This window comes from Canis lupus, chromosome 21 (assembly GCF_011100685.1).
Source record: "Canis lupus familiaris isolate Mischka breed German Shepherd chromosome 21, alternate assembly UU_Cfam_GSD_1.0, whole genome shotgun sequence".
Taxonomy (NCBI): Eukaryota; Metazoa; Chordata; class Mammalia; order Carnivora; family Canidae; genus Canis; species Canis lupus.
The window spans coordinates 33668683-33694251 of NC_049242.1; the positions used below are offsets into that span (position 1 = coordinate 33668683).

General features: G+C 37.4%; 1 protein-coding gene across 2 annotated transcripts in view; it reads right to left on the reverse strand.

The window, feature by feature from the left end:
* The window catches only part of SBF2 (SET binding factor 2), a 454973-nt gene that overhangs the window by 60322 nt on the left and 369082 nt on the right, over positions 1-25569 (reverse strand). For both annotated transcript variants that reach the window (XM_038569025.1, XM_038569026.1), the window contains exons 18-25: positions 24544-24714; positions 13744-14006; positions 11415-11587; positions 10935-11008; positions 8166-8361; positions 4716-4843; positions 3330-3505; positions 1250-1395 (exon numbers count right to left, since the gene is read on the reverse strand). In XM_038569025.1, coding sequence (XP_038424953.1) covers positions 1250-1395; positions 3330-3505; positions 4716-4843; positions 8166-8361; positions 10935-11008; positions 11415-11587; positions 13744-14006; positions 24544-24714 — 1327 coding nt within the window. The remainder of the gene's footprint in view (positions 1-1249; positions 1396-3329; positions 3506-4715; positions 4844-8165; positions 8362-10934; positions 11009-11414; positions 11588-13743; positions 14007-24543; positions 24715-25569) is intronic.

The window sequence follows — 25569 nt, forward strand, 5'->3', positions numbered from 1 at the left end:
GGATATATATTCAAAGTTCTAATGTCAAAGGGAATGATATGGCTCTCTTGCATTTAAAGAAAAAAAAAATCCTAACAGCTTATCCCTACAAATACAAGACTTTGTGTTTTAATTTATTTTTTAAAATTTTAATTCAATTTGCCAACATAAGACTTTGTGTTTTAGTTTGTGAACTTCACAATGCAAATATATTATCAGGTATCGGTTTTGTGTTGGCTTTTTATTTTCAGAGGAGCAAAAAGCATCATATAATTGGTCTTTTGGTGGAATAAATATCATAGAATAATAGTTTTTCTTCTGTGTAATCATAAAAACTTCAAATTAGAAGAATCAATACTGATGGCTAATTTTTTTACGGCTTTCCATGTGACTGTAAGGAGGCCAGGGTTCCAACAAATGGGTCACTCCAGTAATGCAATGGTGGGTCTTTTCATCGCTCTCAAGAGTATGTAGATACACACACTGAAATGGGGACTTTTGACCAGTGATCTCTCTAAACATGAAGTTTCTTTCTTCAAAATGTCTTTATTGTTATTAGTAGAAGTAATAGTGGTATAGTCACAGGTGATTGGCTCTAAGATCCTGAAAAGAGAAAGGGTGGAAAGACATCCTGCCTCCTATTAGAGATCAGATTCTCCCTAGTGTTAGTTTTATAAACATACTCCACAGTGGGTTAAGGAACAGAAAACAGTCAATAAGACGTTTTGCAATTGGTTTCCTAACTCTGTTTTCCCAACTGAGAGGTACCTCAGCTTCTCAGATTCTGTCCTTTTAAATATTTACAAGGCTTTTTTTTTCTTACCATCTAAGAATCTCTTCATCTTTGGTCCTTCATTTTGATTAAGTGTACCCACAGTGTTCTTATCTCAAACCCAAATCTTTAATTTTGAATATCCAATGTCCTTGTTTTCTTATTCTTATTGCATAATAATAAGGTACAGGGGATTACTTTATATCTAAATTTCCCATGCACTGGGGTTTCTTTCTTTCTCCCTTTGATGAGACCCATGTAACAATGGCCAACCAGGTCTGTGGATTTAGTAAAAGAGAAGTATAATTTAGCAAAATCTTATCTGAACAATGGAATATTGAGAAAATAACTGAAAAGCTGGTAAGTGCCTCCAATCTTCTTATGAGATCTAGTTCTTGTAAGTCAAAGTTTAAGGGCAACTACATCTGAGTCTCTTATTCTTACTCACATAAGAAAGAATAAAACTGATTCATAAAGGAGAAAGGAGTTCTCACATACCTGATATGTCATCTTCTTCATTCCATCCAGGACGATTCACTCTCTCTTCCACAATTGTCCCTGTCCTCCTCTTCAATAAATATTGCCGCCCAATTGTCATTTTCCCTGCCCTTTTGGCACCTTTCACAATTGTTTTTGAGAAGGTGCTATAAGTCATAAAATCAAAGAGACAATCAATTTAATATGAGGACACCATTTACATTTTTTGATACCTACATAGCTCAACTCGTTTCTTCTCCATACCTACAGCTACTACTAGGATTGTCCAGACCTTTAGTAAGCCTTTCTTTCTTTAGATAATTTTTTATATGGCAATAGACTAATTTCCTATAAAATGTTGTTGTCATCATTACAGTTGTAGGCAAGAACGTAGAGTGGCACACAAGCCACTTAGCTCAAATCTAAACTCAGTTTGGCTTTTTGGTCAAACACGCACCTAACACACTCTGGTTATCTATGCCACTGCCTCCACCAGTTCCCACAAACTATGCTGGCAGAAGACTTACCGCATCGAAGCCAATCTGCCCCCTTCTCTATTAATTCAAACTCTTTTTACTAACTCATAGGCTTTCCATTGAGATCATAGGACAGTTATAGTTAGGCACCATGTTTAAGTGTGTATGTGTGGTGTCCTTTCTTCTGACACTGTAAACCTTTACATAGCCAAGAAAATTCTAAGGTGTTTTAAATCTTAAAATTGCTATATCTCTTTTGCAGCTGGATAGATTAAGCTTGATACAAAAAGGTTGATTTTATATGTGTGTGTGTGTATGTATGTTGGTATTTCTTCCCATAGTCCATAGATTCTAAACATAAAACACCATACAAAGCTTTGTATCTTCCACAGAGAGTTGGAATAATAGATGTAACAGGCTCCTCTGTGACTCCACAAAGCTATGACAAGATACTTAGCTCACTGCTGTAAATACCTAGGAAGCTGCTCATGTCTTAGTGTATCATTTCTGGATCTGCACGGTCCCTTTCACTTACCAGGTAACAGTGATACAGGTGGTCAGCTCTGTAATTTAGTAATCACACACTGTCTGGAACCTCAACTCTTCTATAATCTCCGGCCTACCCCACTTTTAGGCAAAGGAAAGGGCTTTTCTCCAACATCTGCAGAGTACTCCCTAATAGGTAATTTGTACTGGCAGATGCCCAAATTCTAAGTGATTAATGATGAGTGAACTGAACTTTTGGCCCCTATATTTTATCACTAATTGAAGATAAATTTTAAGCAATTGTTATTTTGTAATAACCAAGATATAAAAGTTTCAACATAAATTACTAAAAATTTTCATCAGAAAATAAGGGGTCCTACAAAGAAATATAACAACTAAATGCAATGCCTTATCCCGGACTGGATCCTGTACTAGGCAGAAAAAAAAAGTACCTATAAATGATCATCAGCAAAATTTGAATAAGGACTCTGAGTTAGATAAAAATTTTATACCAATTAAATTTCCTGGTTATAAACCATGGTTTCTTCTTAGAAAATATATATTGATACATCTGAGGATAAAGGGGCACTATGTATATAACTCAAATGGTTTAGAAAAAATATATATGAGAGAATGATAAAGAAAATGGAGCAAAACATAAATAATTGGTGAATCTGGGTAAATGGTATACAGGAATTCTTTGTGTTATGTTGTAACTTTTTTGTAAATTTGAAATTGTACCAAAACAAAAAGTTACAGAAAAAGAAAAAATAAAGGGTACCATCTCTAGGTCAAGGCAAAACTGTCTGCTAAGCCTGGATATCAAAGAAAACTTTGAAGGGCTTGCTCAAAGGCAGTTAGCAAGGGATCAATATGGGACAAAGGGGGGAAAGAATTTCACATCTAAGAACAGATCATGAGTAATGGACATATTGGTTAAAACCTCTTGTAGCATTTATTTTTTGAAGCCTGTGCCATATATCAGTGCTGCTGTTGCATAACTTTCTGAGTTTGGTCCAACAGGCTTGACAGAATGGCAGACAAAAAGAACATTCATGTATGCAATGACACGAAGGATGGGTCACTTCCCCTGACCAGGAGCTATGAAAAGGCTGACATGAAGAAATCTGTCTTCTTACCGGAAGGAGGTGTTCTTTTCCTTCTGTTTGGGTAAAATTATTTGTGGGGTAGTCTGTCCAGCAGCAAAAGCAAAGGTGGTGAAAATGGACTGAGGATAACGGAACTTCATTAGCTGCTTCTTAAAGATCTCTACTACTTCTGGACTCACTTCTTCATCAAATGCTACTTTAATCAACTAGAAACAAAAGAGAAAAATACATCAGAAGGATTAAGGATTTCCAGATAACTTATCCCCAAGTGACTGAAGGAACAGAAAATAATATTAAATGGCAGAAGTCCAGAGGTTGAGGGGACCTTAGATATAGTGTAATATAATTTTTTTATTAAAAAAAAAAGGCCCAGAAAGGCTCATTTGTTATAGATGGTTTTCTGGCAAGGAAAATCATGTATCTTAGAGCTGAGTTTCTTTAAGACTTTCTTTAAGACTATCTGTTCTATGATGGGATTGAGAAATTAACTTACAGTGGCTGAAGTAGGAAACATGTCCTCCTTTTTTTCAACTATTGGTTCTAGGTGAGGATTTGGCCTAAGGAAGCCTTTTCTTACCCAGAGATACAATATACCTAGTAAGAAAAAGTGTTTGACTAGAATCCTAACCAATATAGTCAGGTCATATTCCAGTTTAGAGTCCTTTGGCAGGTGGAACAGAAATCCCAAGGATGTGCCTGCTCCCAGGTGATGGGAGAATGTCTGGAGCTTAGAGATCATAATTCACACAATGAGTACAGGGAGGTCCTAGCTTCCTGGCTGGAAGGAATGTGGTTAAGAACTGGCACCCTCAGAAATCTGCAAAGTCAGAGACAAGGCATAAAAATAGGAAGAGCAAAGTATCACCTACTGAGAACTGTAAAAAGGAAAAACTAAGAAAAGATCACTCTTCCAGTGTCTTTTGTACCAGTGTTTTGTATCAGTAATTCCACAAGTTCTGACACATTCAAAGCCCCCTAGAAAAACCTCTGCCTAATTAGAGGTTTATTTAGTTAGTACCAATAGTACTTTAGCCCTGACTATAATTCTAAGACTTTTATCTCTTCCACAAGAAGGGCGATAGGGCATTTCCTTCTGAAACAGGTGCCAAGAGAATTGCTTTCTATTTAAAGCCTTTATTAAACACAAAGATAAGACTTGTCACAGAAAACAAGTCAACTGTATGTATCTGAATTTCTAGGATCACTTAATATTGACAGATAATCTGTTGGTACTCAGTTGGCCAAAGGGTTCAGGAAGTGAGGGATTAAATAAAATGATTCAGGGGTTTACTCAGTTGAAGATTACCCTCTCAGACCCTCTGATCCTCCTCATCCTCGAACTTCTGACCCCATTACCACAGAAAGTGGCCACATCATTTGTAGAAAACTTTTAAATAGTAGAGGAATGGTTAATACCTGAAAAGATGCTGATGTAATCTGCAGTCCTTCTTGCATGTTCTGCTGAAGCTGGTTCTGCATTGTAATCTTTTTCTCCTTGGTGATAGAGGCAATAGGAAAACTCCGCACAACTGTCTGCTCACCAACTACAGGAAAGCAGGACACAGACTCAGCAACAGTACTTTACAGCTTTATTTATAGAGTTTCTGCTTCTCATTTTATCAGCCTCTGCTAAAGAAATGTATCTGGAGAGGACAATGCCCAGGAATGCAGTGAGAGAAAATGCCTGATTCTAGAATCACAATCACTGATTTTATTGCATGACAATTCACTCCTGAGATACAATCCTTTCTAGGAGTGAATGAACAGTCTACCTGCTTTCATTCTTTCTATTTCCCCAACCTGCTCTGTGCCACATAAGATCAGCTGGTTTAAGGCAATCTTTAAGATACTTAATCTTGGGGATCCCTGGGAGGCTCAGTGGTTTAGTGTCTGCCTTTGGGCTCAGGGTGTGATCCTGGGGCCCCAGGATCGAGTTCCGCATCAAGCTCCCTGCATGAAGCCTGCTTCTCCCTCTGCCTGTGTCTCTGCCTCTCTCTCTCTGTGTCTCTCATGAATAGATAAATAAAATCTTTAATAAAAAAATAAGATTCTTAATCTTAAGGGCATCCGTGATATTTCATGTAAATATAAAGCAAAAGAGAAAAGATTTTAAAAATGTGTTTCCATACATGGTAAAAGGTGCTGTACACCATGTATTTGTGCCTTCGGAAGACACAGGACTAAACTTAGGCTGAAGAGTTTTAGGAATTTAAATATTAAAGCAAGGAAGGGAAAACACAAATAATTATCAACTACTAGAGGTTGTGAAGATGCAAGTTTAGAAAATAAGTATCACACATAAAGCCTCTCTTTGACAGTTCAAAGTTCTCCCTGGGAGAGGAGAGTCACGTGCAGAATATAACGTAATTAGCTCCTAGGTTTGAGGGAACAGGGCTTTAAATATTTCAGAAAAGGGAGATTTCTGCATGCTAGATGGCTAGAGAATGATTCCTGAAAGATGTGAGAAATGGTTAAGTGAGGTTTGAAGAGAGCATAGGTAAAGAGGGGGGAATTTCAGGAAGTGCTACAAGTAAAAGAACAGGAGCAGCAATGGGCTAGGTGCCTTGGCTGGTAAGCCAGAGAGGTGAGAACTTGAACTAGATTTATCTGAGTTCATACATATATCCACATAGCATCAGCAGAATTTCTCATTCTCTGGATCTGTCAATTCCTAACCTGGAAAATTCTGTTTATCCTCTTATGTTGAGCTTATATCCAGAGGCTAAACAAAATTAGGATGTATACAGAATTTAAGTCCTAGTATTTATTAAACAACCTATACTTATATAGCACATGTAAATTTATCAGATTTGTGTTTTTAAAAGAGATTTTTAATTTAAAATTTTAAAGGATTTTATTTATTTGAGAGAGAGAGAGAGAGAAGAGAGAGCACAAACAGGGAGAGCAGCAGAATGAGAAGTAGACTCTCCGCCTAGCAGACAGTCCAATGTAGGGCTTGATTCCACAACCTGGGATCATGACCTGAGCTGAAGGCAGACACTTAACCGATTGAGCTACCCAGGTGCCCCAAAGGAGATATTTTAAATTAGATATTTAAAAAGAAATAAAATAAAAGAAGCAAATAAGAAGGCTTTTTCTGATAAAAAGAAATTCCCTAAAATACAAAATTAACCCAAAAATTGACAGGAAAAACCGAGAACAATATAAGCCTTCACATTAAGTATGGTTTTGATTTTTTTTAAAGAAATAAATTAGAACAACATAAGTGACAAAGTATCTCAAATATTTATATCCTCAGAATGTATGTTGTGGCCATTGAACCACTCGCAAAAGAAATTGTAATTACTGGATATTTAATTTCTTTTAAAATTACATTTGCCTTCAAATACAAATATAATTTATGTATAAGGATATGACAGGAGAGGGCTAAAAAACTTTGCTCCATTTTCACGCTTTTTCAAATGAATACAACTATTCCTTTAGATTCACTTTGTTTATTGAATTTTATGAGCTTTTTGTTATTATATGGTAAGTACTCTTATGAACAAGACCATAAGCCATCTTGATTCTATCTAACCAAGGAATCACACAACTGTGAGATTTTAAAGATACTGCATTTTATACATCTGAAGTCCACTAACAAAATATGGTATATAGTTTATCTCATCAAATGTAACTGAACTGCAGACGAGGAAGGAACTTTAGTGATCATTTAGCCCAATGGTTTTCAATCCTTCCTATGGATCATAATCACTTCTGGGGCTTAAAAATGCAGATACCTGGGTCTTTCCCATTTCTAGAATCCTATTCTAGGTACTAATTCAACTGTGTGAGGGTTGTGCCCAGGTTGGTAATTTTTTTAAAGCTTTCCAGATAATTCAAACACGCAGTCAAGGTTGAGAACCACTGAATTATTGCCAATCAAGCCCAATTCCTGGGGCACTGGGATGGCTTAATTGGTTGAGCATCTGACTTCAGCTCAGATCATGATCTCAGGGTTCTGGGATCAAGCCCCACGTTGGGCTCTCTGCTCAGCTGGAAGCCTGCTTCTCTCTCTCCCTCTGCCTACAGCTCCCCCTGCTTGTGCTCTCTCTCTGTCAAAGAAGTAAATAAAATCTTAAAAAAAAAAAAAAAAAATCCCAATTCCCTAACTTTATGAAAGGGGAAACTGAAACCCAGCAAGAGGTCAGGAATTTTACTTAGGTTATCAAGATTGGTCAATAGAAATCTATATCTGAGCTCCTTATTTGGAGCCCAAAAGTTTTAGCCCAAATCTTCTATGCTTTTCCCAACAACCAGGATAGTTTAGATAGAGATTACAGTGATTTTAAAAAGATAATTTGGATTTGAGAGGGCATGCTATTTATTTCTAATATGGAAGACTGCATAGAGTAGTAGAAAATAGAAATAGAAGTTGAGGGTGGTTAGGGAATGGAAGTTGTCTGCCAAGAGGGAAATGGGGTTAGCTGAAATATGATGAGAGAAAGTGAGGTTAGTTAGTACTGTACAACCCTGCAATGGTTTGCATATCCTTCCACAAAAGGGATCATGTGTCTGGAAGACCTGAGCCTTACATTTAAATGTAGGACTTAGAAAGGTGGAACAAATCAGCAGGAGACATTGTTAGTAGCTATATACTATGAGTATCTCTAAATCACAATATACTGCCTCAAAAAATTATGTGAACCCTTGACTTATTGTTTAGAATATATCCTTGGTTCCTTAAATAAGACTCTATAATCCAAATTATCATTAGCTTTGAAAGACAAAGGATTCTAAAAAATACCTGGTGATAAAAGGCTTACTTTGAATCTGAAATGATCTACAAGTTACTGCACACAAATAGAATCAAAGCCTCAAGTAGCACATGGATATCCATATTCTGGTGGCATAATATGATCATACCTAGCTGATCATGGGGAGTTCCCCTGAATAGAATTCTATATGTGGTGAGGAACAAGGCTCCTTCTGCTGGCAGGAGCTGAGGGCCTCCAAGAAGGCCTCCAGTAGCTTCTTCTCTTCCATCAGGGTCTAGCAGGACTCGAAGACCTTCACAGATGATTTCTTCTCCTGGCAGTAGAGAAGGTCTAAGAATCTTGGGCTGACAACAGAGAAAGTATTTTAAACACAAATCTGGGGTATCCAACACTTAGACCAAAGTTATCTTTTCAGTTGCAGATCTAAAAAACCTGAGTCAGACTGCTTAGGTAGCCAAAATGAGAAAACAGATCTGGGAAGAGGCAGAAATGATGTTTTTACATCCAAATGTAAAAAGATTTTTTGCTTATTAACAGCAAAATCATTAGAAATTACTAAGATGTTTAAAATATCTTCAATAGAACATTTTGCAACCATGAAAAAAAGATCTAGATCTATACCTATTAACATAGAAAGATATCAAGAATACATTGTTAAGTGAAAGAAGCAAGCTGTAAACCAGGGTGTATATTATAATTCCCTCTTTTTGGAAAAAAGAAAGTTGTGAGAATATGGACCAAACTATTAAAGGTGGTACTATCATGGTTAAGGGTAGAGATGAGGTGGGGTTGGAAAGACCATAGAGGACTCTCACTTTGTATAATGTGTATTTCTTTAATGGTTTGATTTTATATAAAGAACACTGTTGGGCAGCCTGGGTGGCTCAGCAGTTTAGCGCCACCTTCAGCCCAGGGCGTGATCCTGGAGACCCGGGATTGAGTCCCATGTCGGGCTCCCTGCATGGAGCCTGCTTCTCCCTCTGCCTGTGTCTCTGCCCCCCCTCCCCCGTTTCTCATGAATGAATAAATAAATAAAACTTAAAAAAAAAAAAAGAACACTGTTACTTCTGTCAACTTAAAAAACAAATCCTTAGAAAAATAGATATATCTTTAAAAGGATCTGTCCTTCCTGGCCTTTACTGAAGATTAACACAATGAATAGCCAAATAATGAACATTTACACACCTTGGGAAATATATAACCACATGACACACTCCTCTGAAGATATCCGTGCCAGAAAAAAAAATTTCTCCTGAAGATCTGATATGCTTATTTTTTACTAAGCAATAAAAACTATATAAATCAGCACTATTCTTTTTGTTGGCTCAAGGAGGCTCAGAGCTAAATGTAAAGCCAAAGTTATAATGATCATCCTGTTTCAGATTTCTCATATAAATATCTTTTCTATCCATCTGGCTTCTGATTTTTCCTTTGAATTTATTTTTAATAGTTTTGTGATATAGGTAAGAGGGACCTGACCCAAGTCCATAGACTGGTGCCAGACTAGCTGCAAAATAATCATCTGGGAGGCTTGTACTTGAAAGTATGGATTCCCAAGCCAAGTCTCAGGGAACTCCAATTCAGGAGGCTGAGGTGGGGTTCAGAATTCTCAAATTTTAATAGATTTCCCAGATGCTTGTGATGTATGTCTATAACGTAAACAGATTCAGGAACCTGGTATTTTTATAGTAATTGCCTTAAGTCCTTTTTTTCTGGAAGTAGGCAGGGCATAAAATCTTGGCTTGGGTTTAGAAGTTAGAATGTTCATAATTTATGCCCTGCCTATAAAAACAGACTCAACAAGAGGCCATTATTGCTCCTTTGTTGAATCTACTATTCTCCTTCAGTATCTGTTTTATGAGGATCTACATGATAAACTCCTCTGAAAGTTAAATGTATCATTAAAACTGAAGTCTAAATCTTCCTCTGTGAGATTTCTCTTCATGTCTTTTGCCCATTTCATGATTGGCCAACACGCACATGAGAAAATGCTCTGGATCACTAGCCATCAGGGAAATACAAATCAAAACCACAATGAGATACCACCTCACACCAGTGAGAATGGGGAAAATTAATAAGGCAGGAAACAACAAATGTTGGAGAGGATGCGGAGAAAAGGGAACCCTCTTACACTGTTGGTGGGAATGTGAACTGGTGCAGCCACTCTGGAAAACTGTGTGGAGGTTCCTCAAAGAGTTAAAAATATACCTGCCCTACGACCCAGCAATTGCACTATTGGGGATTTACCCCAAAGATACAAATGCAATGAAACGCTGGGACACCTGCACCCCGATGTTTATAGCAGCAATGGCCACGATAGCCAAACTGTGGAAGGAGCCTCGGTGTCCAACGAAAGATGAATGGATAAAGAAGATGTGGTTTATGTATACAATGGAATATTACTCAGCTATTAGAAATGACAAATACCCACCATTTGCTTCAACGTGGATGGAACTGGAGGGTATTATGCTGAGTGAAGTAAGTCAGTCGGAGAAGGACAAACATTATATGTTCTCATTCATTTGGGGAATATAAATAATAGTGAAAGGGAATATAAGGGAAGGGAGAAGAAATGTGTGGGAAATATCAGAAAGGGAGACAGAACGTAAAGACTGCTAACTCTGGGAAACGAACTAGGGGTGGTAGAAGGGGAGGAGGGCGGGGGGTGGGAGTGAATGGGTGACGGGCACTGGGGGTTATTCTGTATGTTAGTAAATTGAACACCAATAAAAAATAAATTAAAAAAAACTGAAGTCTAAAAAATAAAAACAAACAAAAACAAAACAAAACAAAACAAAAAACCAGTGTCTCTGTAAATGATTAGCAGAAGGTACTTTCTGGGGGCACAACAGTCTATTGTTGCTGTTTTTAAGTAAGAGATGCTATACCCTGAAAACATGTAGTCTGAAATAATTACCTTTTGTATAGGTGGGAGTCTTCTACTCTCTCGATGTACTGCTTCTAGGGTCTCAATATGCATAGCTACAATTCCTAGGATAAGTCAGGTATTCAAAATAAAAGAGCCAACATGTAGCATATCACTCAGTGCTCATCCCATCAAGTGCCCCCCTCAGTGCCCATCACCCAGTCACCCCAACCCCCCGCTCACCTCCCTTTCCACTACCCCTTGTTTGTTTCCCAGAGTTAGGAGTCTCTCATGTTCTGTCTCTCTCACTGATATTTTCACTCAGTTTAAAGTGGCAAATTTTATGTTACATGTATCTTATCATAACTTAGAAATATTAAAAAAATAATCAGAACATAAATAAATAGCATGGCTAAGCTACATGGAAGACAAGTATTATTGGTGTTATGTTGAAAAAAATAGATCCCTAAAAACAGTTCTTACTCATTTATCTCCAATATTCTTGTTCTCCAATATCTGCAAATTGATTACCTGGTATCATGCAATGAAGGCTCTTGATATGATCCTGAGTAACTCCACTTTCTGTGCAAACCTTGTCAATAAATCGGGTAATGAATCGCACAACAGAATTGGCAATGTCATTATTTTCTGAATCTTCAAACCCACTTTCTGTATCATAGCTCTCAGCTACACTTCCTGCAATACTGAGAAAATCAAGGAAAGGAATCATGATCAGTACGCAAATAACAAATGTCTACTCTATCACAGTCAATTGTGATAAAAATTTAAATTTGCTCATATTATGATTTTCTACTTGCCTATATTTGAAAGCTACTATCGGGCATTGTCCTTTGGACCCAGATTTGTTTTTGTAAGAAATACCTCTGTCATTCTCCTAAAAAGGAACTCAGGAACCACAGAAACTAAAGCAAAAATAGACTCTTTCATTTATTATCTGATACTTGAACCTTCTAAGAAAAACCTGTTCTCTCAAGCTAATTACCACATAGAGCCAGACAAAGTAATACAGCTATCTTTGGCCTTTGACAACAGGGAGACATGTTCTCTGGTGGGCAAAGTAAAAGAACTTTTCCCTGAAAATAGCATATTTCTCCAAACGAAAGAATCAAACTGTCCTGTGAATCCCTCTCTTGCCAATATTTGTCTCTTTTGGGTGAACCACAATACTTTGTCACTCTGAAGCCATCAATCTTCTGTAGGTGATAAAAATCATGCAATAGAAGGGAATGAATATGAAACAGGATGTGAAAGTGCAATCCCTGTCCTTGCTGCTTTTCAATTCCCACTGTTCAACAAATACTCCTGCCTCCCCTGCCTTCTTTTAGACTGTTAATCATGGAAAAGACTCATTTGTCTGTTCTAACTTAGTTCTCTTTCCTCCAAATCCAACCACATTAGCTGAATCAGTTTTAAGGGAGAGCTAAACAGTGAATATGGCCTCATATCATTCTAAAGCATTAAAGAACTTGAGTGCCTTAGCCACTCACTAGACTTTCTTTTTTACTCACTAGACTTTCAATGAGCACGGTCATCTATAGTTTGAAGTGATGAAGGCTTAGGCTGTATTGTTCACATAAAATAACTCCCTGAAGGAAGAAATGAGAGACCAGTGCAGCCGACTGCATGGTGTAAAAGGCTGACTTCAAAACAACAAAAAGTTGTCTAGCGTGGAAGACTAGAAGCTCTCAGGTGTTCTTGACAAAAATGAAGTAACTGGGATAGGGAGATTGAGAGGTTGGGGTCAGAGATGTGGGCTTGTGGATGAGTTTCTAAGAGAGTATGAGGAGCATGGAAGAGGAATTGAGAATGACAGCAAAGAGAAGCTGCCTGAAAGAGCCTGAGAGGGATTTATAAAAGTTAGAAGAACTACCAGCATGTTAGAGCATCACTGAAGACCTAAAATGTTAGAATGTCATTACTGTTGGGTAAGCAGTTCATTTATTAATTCATTTAATCATGTTCAACCAAATATTTATTGGGCATGTACTACATGCAAAGAGCTGGGGGTTTGGCAATGAATGAGGTTTACAATAAGCAAATATATGAAGATAAATCAGGTTGTAGAAGATAGCATGAAAGAAAAAAAATGCAAGGTAGGAGAAAGAGTGATGGATCTACTACTTAAGACAGGGAAGTCAGGAAACCTCTCCAGGTAGATGACATTTGGGCAGAGTTTTATGAAGTGAGGGAATGATTCATGTGACTATTTCGGGGAGAGTATTCCAGATTGTGGGAACAAGTACAAAGACCCTGAGGCAGTATTATGCTCAGAGTATCTGAGGATTAGCATTAGCAGGGAGACCAGTTTTCTCAACAGAAGAATGACAGGAAATAAGGTCAGAGCAGAAGTCATCAGGAGCCAAATCCTGTTAGGCCTCATAGTCTATCGGTTTATTCTCAGTGGTACCAGAACAAGGTACCACTGGTTGGGAGCAAGGCATAGTTGAGGACATGATTATAGACAAATGCAATGACTAAGTTGAAAAAAAGGAGGGCTGAGAAACAATAACTTTGGTAAAAAGTTCATTAGTTATTTTCCAGAGTGCTTTCTGTAAATTGCTATGGCAGAAAGTAACTGAAGGGCTTATTCAGTAGTGGGTGAGACATTTGAAAAATTAGGTCATGAAAGAAATGAGACTGTGGGAGATGGTTATGAATAGTCAGATGAAGTGAATGTCTTTTAACATAGGAGAGTTGGAAAAAAAAGGAGTTAAGCAAGTCTGAAGATAAGGAAAATGCTTAAATTTTTGAAATATGCACAGCAGTATTTGCCTAAAATACTTTCTTTTGTTTACTAAGCCAAGAACAGGAGTGTCTCTGTATGTGCACATTTTGGTACCTGTTTGTGACAATGCTGTTGCTTCCACTCTCCCAGTCACCTGGTGCTGATGTTCTTAGGAGCTTGTTTTTACTTGTATCCAATGGAACTAGCAGGTTGACCATGAGGTTCGCAAAATGAATGGCCTGACTGAAGACAGTGCTTTCCTCACGTTGCACCAACTCCTGTTGCGTTGATTTGCTCAGAGAAGGCCAAAGGCGTAGTTGTTCAGCTGCCAGGTCCATTGCAGTCTTCTCCTGATACTGGTCATCTGGAAGCTTATCCTAAAAAAATGAAGCAGAACAATGCAAATCTATGACACAAGCTTCAAAAAACATGGAATGTTTCAATTATCCATCTATTAAATACCTGTCACCAAAAAAAGAAAATATATAAATAAAACATAACAACAATAACAAGACAAAATCAAGTCTTTTTTTCCCTGCTACCTCCAGCCAGCCTTGAGTAGAACAATGTGATAAATCCAAGAAAGCAGTACCAAAGCACAGATGGATACACTTTTCACTGCTAACATTTCATTGCATTTATTTATCTCTATAGCTCCATCCTTTCAAACTGCCAGTTATAAAAAAAGGGTTGACGTGAAATACCTATAAATAAATGAATGTCCAGTAGCATGTACTAATATTCTGGTATGTTTCTTCTCTTCTGCTCTTTGGGAGGAGACAGAATGACCAAAGTTAGAAAAAACAGAGCTAGATTTTCTTGTAAATGTGGGAGTCAAATATTATCAGGACATAGGTACTGATAATACACACTGTTACCTAACAATGGGATTTCATTTTATCTTATTTTTTTGGGCGCCTGGGTATCTCAGTGGTTGAGCATCTGTCTTTGGCTCAGGTTGTGATCCTGGGGTCCTGGGATTGAGTCCCACGTCAGGCCTCCATAGGGAGCCTGCTTCTTCCTCTATGTCTCTGCTCCCTCTCTCTGTCTCTCATGAATAAATAAGTAAATTTTTATTTTATGTTTTTAATTTTAATTTCAGTGTAGTCAGCATACAGTGTTATATAAGTTCCAGGTATACAATATAGTGATTCAACAATTCCATGCATTACTCAGTATGCATCATGATAACTGTACATTTTTTAAAAGACTTTATTCATTTATTCATGAGAGACACAGAGAGAGAGACAGAGAGAGGCAGAGACACAGGCAGAGGGAGAAGCAGGCTCCATGCAGGGAGCCCGATGCGGGACTCGATCCCGAGATTCCAGGATCACGCCCTGGGCCAAAGGCAGGCACTCAACCGCTGAGCCATCCAGGGATCCCCTGATAACTGTACTTTTAATCCTCATCACCTATTTTACTTATTCCCCTACTCACCTCCCCTCTGGTAAGCACTATGTTGTTCTTTATAATTAAGAGCACATTTCTCAGGAATTTTTTTTTTTCCTTATGCTTGTTTGTTTCTTAAATTCCACCAGGTCTGCCCGATTTCATTATTTTTTTTTTTATGGCTGAGTAATATTCCAGGTGTGCTTTTGTGTGTGTGTGTGTGTATGTGTGTATGCCCCACCCCTTCAATCAATGGATACTTGGGCTGCAGTCATAATTTGGCTATTGTAAATAATGCTGCTATAAACATAGGGGTGCATGTATCCCCTTGACTTAGTCTTTTTGTATTCTTTGGGTAAATACCCACTAGTGTGACTGCTAGGTCCTAGGATAGTTCTGCTTTCAACTTTTTGAGGAACCTCCATACTGTCTTCCATAGTGGCTGCACCAGTTTGCATTCTCACCAACAGTGCACAGGGTTCCCTTTTCTCCACATCCTTGCCAATACTTGTTGTTTCTTGTGTTGTTGATTTAGGCATTCTGACAGGTTTGAGGTGATATCTCACTGTAGTCTTGATTTACATTTCCCTGATGGTAAGTGATGATGAACATCTTTTCATGTGTCTCTCGGCATCTGTAGGTCTTCTTTGGAGAAATGTCTGTTCTATATCCTGCCCATTTACTAATGGGACTATTTGTTTTTTGAGTGTTGAGTTTTATAAGTTCATTATATATTTTGGATAGTAACCCTTTATCAGATCTGTCATTTGCAAATATCTTCTCCCATTCAGTACGTTGTCTTATAGTTTTGTTGATTATTTCCTTTGTGGTGTGTAAGCTTTTTATTTTGATGAAATCCTGATTGTTTAACTTTGCTTTTGTCTACCTTGCCTCAGGGAACCTTTCTTAAAAGAAGTTGCTATGGCTGATGTCAAAAAAATTACTACCTGTGCTTTCTTCTAGGATTTTTGTAGTTTCAGGTCTCACATTTAGGTCTTTATTCCATTTGGAGTTTACTTTGTGTATGGTGAAAGACAGTGGTTCAGTTTCATTCTTTTGGATGTTGCTGTCCAGTTTCCCCAATGCCATTCATTGAAGGTTAATTTTTTCCCATTGGATATTCTTTCTTCTTTTGTTGAAGATTCACATATAGTTGTGGGTGCATTTTTGGATTTTCTATTCTGTTCTACTGATCTAAGTGTCTATTTTTGTGCCAGTATCATATGTTTTGATTAATATAGTTTTGTAATATTACTTGAAATCTGGAATTGTGACACCTCTAGCTTTGCTTTGCTTTTTCAAAATTGGTTTGGCTGTTCAGGGTCTTTTGTGGTTCCATATACATTATAGGATTGTTTATTCTGGTTCTGTGAAAAATGCTATTGGTATTTTGACAGGAATTACATTTAATGTGTAGATTGCTTTGGGTAGTATAGACATTTTAATAATATTTGTTCTTCCAATCCATGAGCATACAATGTTTTCTCATTTCTTTTTTTTTTAAGATTTATTTATTTATTTGAGAGAGAGAGGCAGAGACACAGGCAGAGGGAGAAGCAGGCTCCATGCCAGGAGCCTGCCACGGGACTCGATCCCGGGACTCCAGGATTGCGCCCTGGGCCAAAGGCAGGCGCTAAACCGCTGAGCCACCCAGGGATCCCCTGATTTCTCATTTCTTTTCATTATCTTCAAGTTCTTTCATCAGTGTTTTATAGTTTTCAGAGTACAGGTTAGGTTTATTCCTAGGTATCTTATTATTTTTGGTGCAACTATAAATGGGATTGTTTTCTTAATTTTTCTTTCTGTTGCTTCATAATCGGTGTGTAGGAATATGACCGATTTCTGAACGGTGTTTTTTTTAGTCTGTGACTTTACTGAATTTGTGTATCAGTTCTAGCAGTTTTTTGATGGAATCTTTTGGGTTTTCTATATAGAGTATCATGTTATCTGCAAATAGTTTTACTTCCTTATCAGTTTGGATGCCTTTTCTTTTTGTTGTCTGATTACTGTGGCTAGGACTTCCAGTACTATGTTAAATAAAAGTGTTGAGAATGGACATCCTGTCTTGTTCTTGACCTTACAGGAAAGCTCTCAGTTTTTTTCACCATTGAATATGATGCTTGCCATCGTTTTTCATATATGGCCTTTATAATGTTGAGGTATGTTCCCTCTAAACCTGGGGCTTTTATCATGAATGGACGTTGTTGTACTTTGTCCAAATGCTTTTTTTCCATCTATTGAAATAATCTATGGTTTCTTAACCTTTCGGTTAGTGATGTGATACATCATGATAATTGATTTGCAAATACTGAACTACCCTTATAACTCAGGAATAAATTTTACTTGATCCTGGTAAATGACTTTTTTAATGTATTGTTGGATTTGGTTTGCTACATTTTTGTTGAGGATTTCTGCATCTACATTCATGAGACATACTGGCCTCTAGTTCTCTTTTTTAGTGACATATTTATTTGGTTTTGGTATCAGGGCAATGCTGGCCTCATAGAATGAACTTGGAAGTTATCATTCCTTTTCTGTTTTTGAGAATAGTTTGAGAAGAATAGATTTTATTTATTTTTTATTTTTAAAGATTTTATTTATTTATTCATGAGAGAGACAGAGAGAGAGGCAGAGACATAGGCAGAGGGAGGAGCAGGCTCCATGCAGAGAGCCCGATGTGGGACTTGATCCCAGGATTCCAGGATCACTCTTTGGGCCAAAGGCTTAACGCTTAACCGCTGAGCCACCCAGGATTCCCGAGAAGAATAGATTTACCTCTTCTTTAAATGTTTGACAGAATTTTCCTGTGAAGCCATCTGGTCCAGAACTTTTGTTTGTTTGTTGATTACTGATTTAATTTTATTGCTGGTAATCAGTCTGTTCAAATTTTCTATTTCTTCCTGTTTCAGTTTCAGTGAGTTATATGTTTCTAAGAATTTATCCATTTCTTCTAGGTTGTCCAATTTTTTGGCATAGAGTTTTTCATAACAATCTCTTATAACTGTTTGTAATTCTGTGTTGTTATTTCTCCTGTCTCATTTGTAATTTTATCTATTTGGGTTCTATTTCTTTTTTTCTTGATAAGTTTGGCTGGAAGTTTATCAATTTTACTGATTTTTTTTTCAGAGAAGCAGCTCCTGGTTTCATTGATCTGCTCTATTGTTTTTTTAGTTTCTATATTATTTATGTCTGCTCTAATCTTTATTGTTCCCTTCCTTCTGTTGGTTTTAGGTTTTGTTTGTTGTTCTTTTTTTAGCTTCTTTAGGTGTAAGGTTAGGTTTTTATTTGAGATTTTTCTTGCTTCTTGAAGTAGGCCTGTATTGCTGTAAACTTCCGTCTTAGAACTGCTTTTGCTGTGTCTCAAAAATTTTGAACTATTGTGTTTTCATTTTCATTTGTTTCCATGTACTTTTTAATTTGTTTTATTTCCTGGTTGACCCATTCATTGTTTAGTAGCATGTTATTTTACTTCCATGTATTTGTGGTCTTTCTAGATTTTTTAATTTGACTTCTAGTTTCATAGTGCTGTGGTCAGAAAAGATGGATACTATGACTTCCTTGTTTTTGAATTTGAGGCTTGTTTTGTGGCCTAATATGTGATTTATTCTGGAGAATGTTTCATGTACACTTGAAAAGAATATGTATTTTGCTGTTTTAAAATGAAACGTTCTGAATATGTGTTAAATCCATTTGGTTCAGTGTATCATTCAAAGCTATTGTTTCCTTGTTAATTTTCTGTTTGGGTGACCTGTCCATTGATGTAAGTGGGGTGTTAAAGTCCTCTACTATTATTGAATTATTATCAATTAGTTCCTTCATGTTTGTTAACAACTATTTTATGTATTTGGGTGCTCCCATGTTGGGTGCATAAATATCTTCTTTGTGGATTTTCCCCTTTATTATTATATAGTGTCCTTCTTTGGCTCTTGTTACAGTCTTTGTTTTAAAGTCCAGTTTGTCTGAAATAAGTACTGCTACTCTTTTGACATCCATCTACATGATAAATGTTTCTCCATCCCCTCACTTTCAATCTGCAGGTGTCTTTAGATCCAAGATGAGTCTCTTGTCAGCAGCATATATATGGGTCTTGTTTTTTTTAATCTATTCTGTCATCCTCTGTCTTTTGATTAGAGCATTTAGTCGATTTACATTCAAAAATATTATTGATAGATAGCTCTTTATTGCCATTTTATTATTGGTTTTATTGTTTCTTAAGGTTTTCTCTGATCTTTCTTGTCTTTCTTCCGTGTTTGCTGATTTTCTTTAGTGATATATTTGGATTTCTTTCCCTTTATCCTTTGCATATTTATTAGTGGTTTTTGATTTGTAGTTACCATTAGGTTTGTACATACCCTCTTCTGCACATAGCAGTCTACATTAAGTTGATGGCCATTCAAGTTTGAACCCATTCTTTGCTCCTGTCATCCTCTCCATGTTTTAGGTATATGGTGTCATATTTTACATCCTTTTATTTTGTGAGCTCCTTGAACTTTTTTAATAGAAATATTCATTTTAACTGCTTTTGTGATACCTACTTTCATACTGTAATTTTTATCTTTCTCCTCCACTCACAGAGTTCCCTTTAGTATTTCTTGTAGGGCTGATTTAGTGGTCATGTACTCCTTTAATTACTGTTTGTGAATCTCTTGATTTCTCCTTCTATTTTGAATGTTAGCCTTGCTGGATAGAGTATTCTTGGCTGCAGACTTTTTTTTTTTTTTTTTTTTTTTACCACTCAGCACCTTAAATATATCATGCCACTTGTATTTGGCTTGGAAAGTTTCTGCTGAAAAATCAGCTGATGAAACCTCCTTATAAGGTTTCCTTTGTGTGTAACTGTCCTTAATATTTTTTCTTTATCTCTATATTTTGCCATTTTAATGATGAGATGTCTTGGTGTGGATCTGCTTATGTGAATTTTTTTTGGGATCCCCTTGCCTTCTGGATCTGGATATCTGTTTCTTTCCCCAGATTAGGTAAGTTTCCAGCCATTGTTTCTTCAAGTAAATTTTTTGCCCCCTTTTCTCTCTTTCTGGGACTTCTATAATATATATGTTACAATGTTTGATAGAGTCACAGAGTTCCTTAAGTCTATTGTTAATTTGCATGATTCTTTTTTCTCTCTTTTGTTGATCCTGATTACTTTCCTGATCCTAGTCTCCTAGGTCTTTAATTCATTTCTCTGCTTCTTCCATTCTGCTATTCATTCCATCAAGTGCATTTTTCATTGAATTTACTGAGCCCTTTGTCTATACTATGTTATTGCCTTTAGAGCTCTGTGTTAATGGTCTGTCTCATGGATGTTTTCCACTCTTTCCTCAAGTCTAGGAAGTCTAGTGATCCTTATGATCACTGATTAAATTCTGCACCAGGCACGTTACTTATATCTGTTTCATTTAGATCTCTGGCTGTGGCCTTGTCCTATTCTTTCATTAGGGACAAATTCCTCTGTTTTCTCATTTTATTTAAGTCTCTGTTGCCTATTTCTCCTGTTCTTGAGGATAATGGCTTCATGAAGAAGTCCTATTGTATAGTGTCTCCTATTTCCTTGGGCCTGGTGCTTCTATATGTGTCTCCAACATGTCCTGGTGTGGTCTGCTGTTGTGTCCTGGCTGCTTTATCCTTCAGGTCAGTCATCTGCAGAGGCTCTCTTTGCCTGTTGTAGGCAGTGTTTGGTTCCTGGCCCAAATGTGGCATGCTGTAATTAGGTATGCTCTGGTCTGCTTGTGAAATGAGACCTATTGCCACTGCCATTTGAACTGAGGCCTTACAAAACTCCTGGGTGTGGAGGGGTGCCTGGGTTAAGCACCCGCCTCTTGGTTTCAGCTTAGGTCATGATCTTGTGGCTTGTACGATCAAGCCCTACATATGGCTCTGTGCTCAGCGGGGAGTCTTCTTGGGATTCTCTCCCTCTGCCCTTCTCCCCACTTATGCCCATGCTCTATCTCAAATAAATAAATAAAGCTTAAAAAAAAACAAACACGGGGTGCCTGGGTGGCTCAGGCAGTTAAGTGTCTCCTTCAGTTCAGGTTATGATCTCAGGGTCCTAGGATCAAGCCCCGCATCAGGTTCCCCATTCAGCGGGGAGGCCTGCTTCTCTCCCTCTCTTCCCTCCTGCTTTCTCTTGCTATCTCTCTTTCTCAAATAAATAAAATCTTTTAAACAAATTATTAAAAACAAAAACAACCAACAAAACTCCCAGGTGGGGAGATGTAGTATTAGCAGGGATTTGGTCCAGTCTTCTAGGGGAGGGGATCTGCTATGTTGGGACTGAGAAGGGTGGTTCCACTTAGTGCAGGGGGCTTGGCATAAGCAAATTATGAAGTGAGTGTTGGTGCTGTGCTAGTTCCTGCAGTTCCATGTTTATGCTGAGGAGAGATAAATGGCACCTGCTAGCTCCTTTGTTACTGGAGGGGTCTCTCTGAATGTTGCCTTTCTGGAACATGCTCTGAGATGAACAACTAACCTCCCCACTGTCTGTCTCAGGTATTCTTCAGACTACTGTTTCCATGCTGTTATGTCCTTGGGTTGTTTGATCTGCTTTTTTTCCAAGAGCAGCCTGAATGTCCTCTGGGAATTCCTTGAGCCAAGTCTTCTGACCCTTAAAACTCCAGGTTTTAAGCTCCACTGGTTTTGAGAACTCATGAAATTTGGGCCCTCTTATTTTTTCTAAGTCAATTGCTATGGGGATTTCTTTTCCCCACGTGCTCCCCTGTGTGCTACTTTGTCTCTCACTCTTCTGTGCATCCATGGTTCTCTCCCTACTGCAGTGGCCATGATACATTTCCCTCCCAAGCTGCATCTCTACACGTTCTTTGATGTGGCTTCTTCTCTACCTTTAGTTGTGGAGTTTGTTTTGCCAGTCTTCAGATTGATTTCTGGGGTACTTAGGACAACTGGATATATTTGTGGGATGAAACAAGCCTATGATCCTCCTACTTTGCAGCCATTTTCTCAAAATTCTTTTTTTTCCATGAATCTGACAATGGGATTTTAAAGAATTTCCTAGTAGGCTAAAAAGTTGAGAAGAGCTAGTATGTATATAGTCTCACTTGTATCTAATCTAGGCATCATAGAGAGACTTCTCAGAAGAAAGGACAGAGTAGCAGTGACATATGTTTGCTCTACAAAGGCTTTTGAGTTATACCAATGTAAGCATTATAACTGCTTAAAAAACCTATCAAAAGCACCATACCACTCCAGAGATTTCAGGAACATGACCTCAAACTAACTTGCATCAGTTATAGTTACCATTTACTCAAATGCGTTTGGTGTTTGAAAGAAAAATCTGAGTTTTATATTAAATTAAACAATTCACACTAATGGTATATAATAAAAATTTGGAATATGAGATAAATGTCAGTGCTATTTTTTTTATTAAAGTTTCTGTTTTATCATACTCAAGAACAGACAAACAATATGTTTAAAATTACATGAGACATAGAAATATCTGAACACTACTATGTAGTTCCTGTTAGAAATCTAAATTAATGGGGGCACCTGGGTGGCTCAGTTGGTTAAGCCTCTGCCTTTGGCTCAGGTCATGATCCCAGAATCCTGGGATCAAGCCCCATATCAGGCTCCATGCTCAGTGGGGAGTCTGTTTCTCCCTCTTTCCTGGCTAATTGCCTCTCTCTCTCAAATAAAAAAAAAAAAAAAAAAAAAAAAAAAGAAATCTAAATTCATTTACCTCACATAAAATAAGATCAACTTAAAATGGAGGTTGATGCAAGATGCTTAACCAACTGAGCTACCCAGGCACCCTGCAATTTTCTTATTTTAAAATATTTTCTTGATATTTTTCTTAAGTATAATTTATGCTGAATAAACTATATGGAAACATATAGAATATTCCTAAAAGGAAGACTAGATTTATCACTGACATACTTCTAAGAACTATTGAGTTTTATATTTTTTAGAGCCATTTAACTTTTTGTTTTTTATATTTTATTTATATTCAATTAATTAACAGAGTGTATTATTAGTTTTAGAGGTAGAGTTTAATGATTCACCAGTTGCATATAATACCCAGAGCACATTACATCAAGTGCCCTCCTTAATGCCTATCACCCAGTTACCCCATCTCCCCACACATCTCCCCTCTAGCAACTCTCAGTTTGTTTCCTATACTTAAGAGTCTCTTATGGTTTGTCTCCTCTGCTTTCATCTTATTTTTCCCTTCCTTCCCTTATGATCTTCTGTTTTGTTTCTTAAATTCCACGTATCAGTGAAATCATATAATTGTCTGTGATTGCTTATTTTTCTTAGCATAATACCCATAGTTCCATCCATATAATTGCAAATAGTAAGTTTTCATTTTTTTTGATGGCTGAGTAATAATATTCCATTGTATATCTACCACATCTTCTTTATCCATTCAACCTTTTATGGACATCTGGGCTTTTTCCATATTTGTGGACATTGTGGACATTGATGCTATAAACATTGGGGTGTAGGTGCCTTTTCAGGTCACTATGTTTACATCCTTTGGGTGAATACCTAGTAGTACAGTTGCTGCGTCATAAGGCAGCTCTATTTTCAGCTTTTTGAAGAACTTCAAAAAAGTTTTCCAGAGTGGCTATACCAGCTTGCATTGGTTCCCCTTTCTCTATAACTTTGCTAACATCTGTTGTTTCCTGACTTGTTAGTTTAGCCATTCTGACTGGTATGAGGTGGTATCTCATTGTGGTTTTGATTTGTATTTCCTTGATGCCAAGTGATGTTGAGCATTTTCTCATGTGTCTGTTGGCCATTTGTATGTCTTTGGAGAAATGTCTGTTCATGTCTTCTGCTCATTTCCTTTTTTAAAAGATTATTTGTACATTTATTTGAAAGAGAAAAAGAGCAAGAGCATAAGCAGGAGGAGCACAGAGGGAGAAGGAGAAGCAGGTTCCCTGCTGAGCAGGGAGATTGATGAGGGGGCTTGATCCCAGGACCCTAGGATCATGACTTCAGTTGAAGGCAGATACTTAACCAGCTGAGCCACCCAGGTGTCCCTTTTCTGCCCATTTCTTGCTTCTGGTGTCAAGTTTGATAAATTCTTCATAGACTTTGGATACTAGCCCTTTATCTGAAAAGACATTTATAAATGGTTTTCTCCCATTCAGGAGGTTGTTTTTTAGTTTTGTCAACTGTGTCCTTTGCTTTGCAAAAGCTTTTTATAAGAATCATTTAACTTTAATTTGACATTTCTTCAAAAAGTTAATTGCACAAAGACATCTGCCCAGGTATTTTCTTTCTTTTTTTTTCTGTTCAACTTCCTATAATTGTTTCAAAAGAACTCCTACTTATTAAAATGTAATAAAACAATTCTACCACTAAAGAACGATATTAAGAAGTTATTATGGAAAAACATAATATCAGAAATCAACAGAAGAAAGATGCTCACCACAGGACTCCCTAAAATGAACCTCAAATATACTGGTAGAAAGTGACTGGATATTCTTTTGCCCTAGGAATATCTGAATAAGCTTTCTTTGAAGACAGGATGCCAGTCCCACACTAATATCTTTCTTCTCTTACCTTCTGTTTCAGATATGGGGCATGATTGTCTTCCTTGGCTGAGAGATACAGGGAGCGCACCTGTTCCTGCACTGCATTGTAGAAAGTTGTCTCCCAAAACTGCTGATTCGTCCAAATGGGGTGGTCCTGAACACAGGTGTAAGCAAACTGGCTGACTCCAGGGGCCAGTTTCTGTGAGAACATACAATATGCATCACCACAGGGCTGACAGTCATGGCAATTCAGAAAATTACAGGACTCATGGTTAACCACAGATATCATCAAAGGGTTTATCTAAACAGTATTTTACGGCAGTACAAGCTTAGCAATCAGCAACATATTCATTTTTAACTGACAACTTTGGGCTTGCTATGAAGCCCTTTACGGTTTCAGTCACTTTATGGACATTTTAGCAACAGCTAGAAATCAAAGTTATTATCTGATTTAGAGAATATTTGAAAAGTACTTGGCATTGTACTATGCACATAATAGACACTGTAGAGTTGGTAGCTCTTATAACAATTAGGATATATAAATGAAATCCATCATAACCTAAACATAAAACTTCAGATAATTCAAATTTTTTTCTACAGTATTTTTTTGAGGGCACAAAATGAAATGTGAGTGCGCCTGCAGCTTGGCCTTACACACAGAATGAAGGCAGATCATGCATTTGGGACTCAAGAAGAATCGTACCCTCCCTACTGATTACTCTAGCCCTTTTCCTCCCCACCAAGGCTGCTTCCTGTCTCACATACCCCTTTAGCAGACTGTCCTGGGCTTTGAGGGCCTTTTCTGGTAACCAAGTCTGGTCATAGGAGGTAATCTCAAACCAGACCTTCTTTTCCAGGACTTCTTGCTGGGCTTCAATGCACAAGTAAACCTTACTCTGTGATTTACAATAGAGAGAAGGAAAACTAACTCTGCAGGTACTTGTGTCACTTCATAAATATTGACATATCTTATTTAATACCGAATATAAGTTGCACATTATTGCCAATTTAAAAAGAGGAAATAAAAGTTCAGGGAGGTTTAAGTGATTGCCTA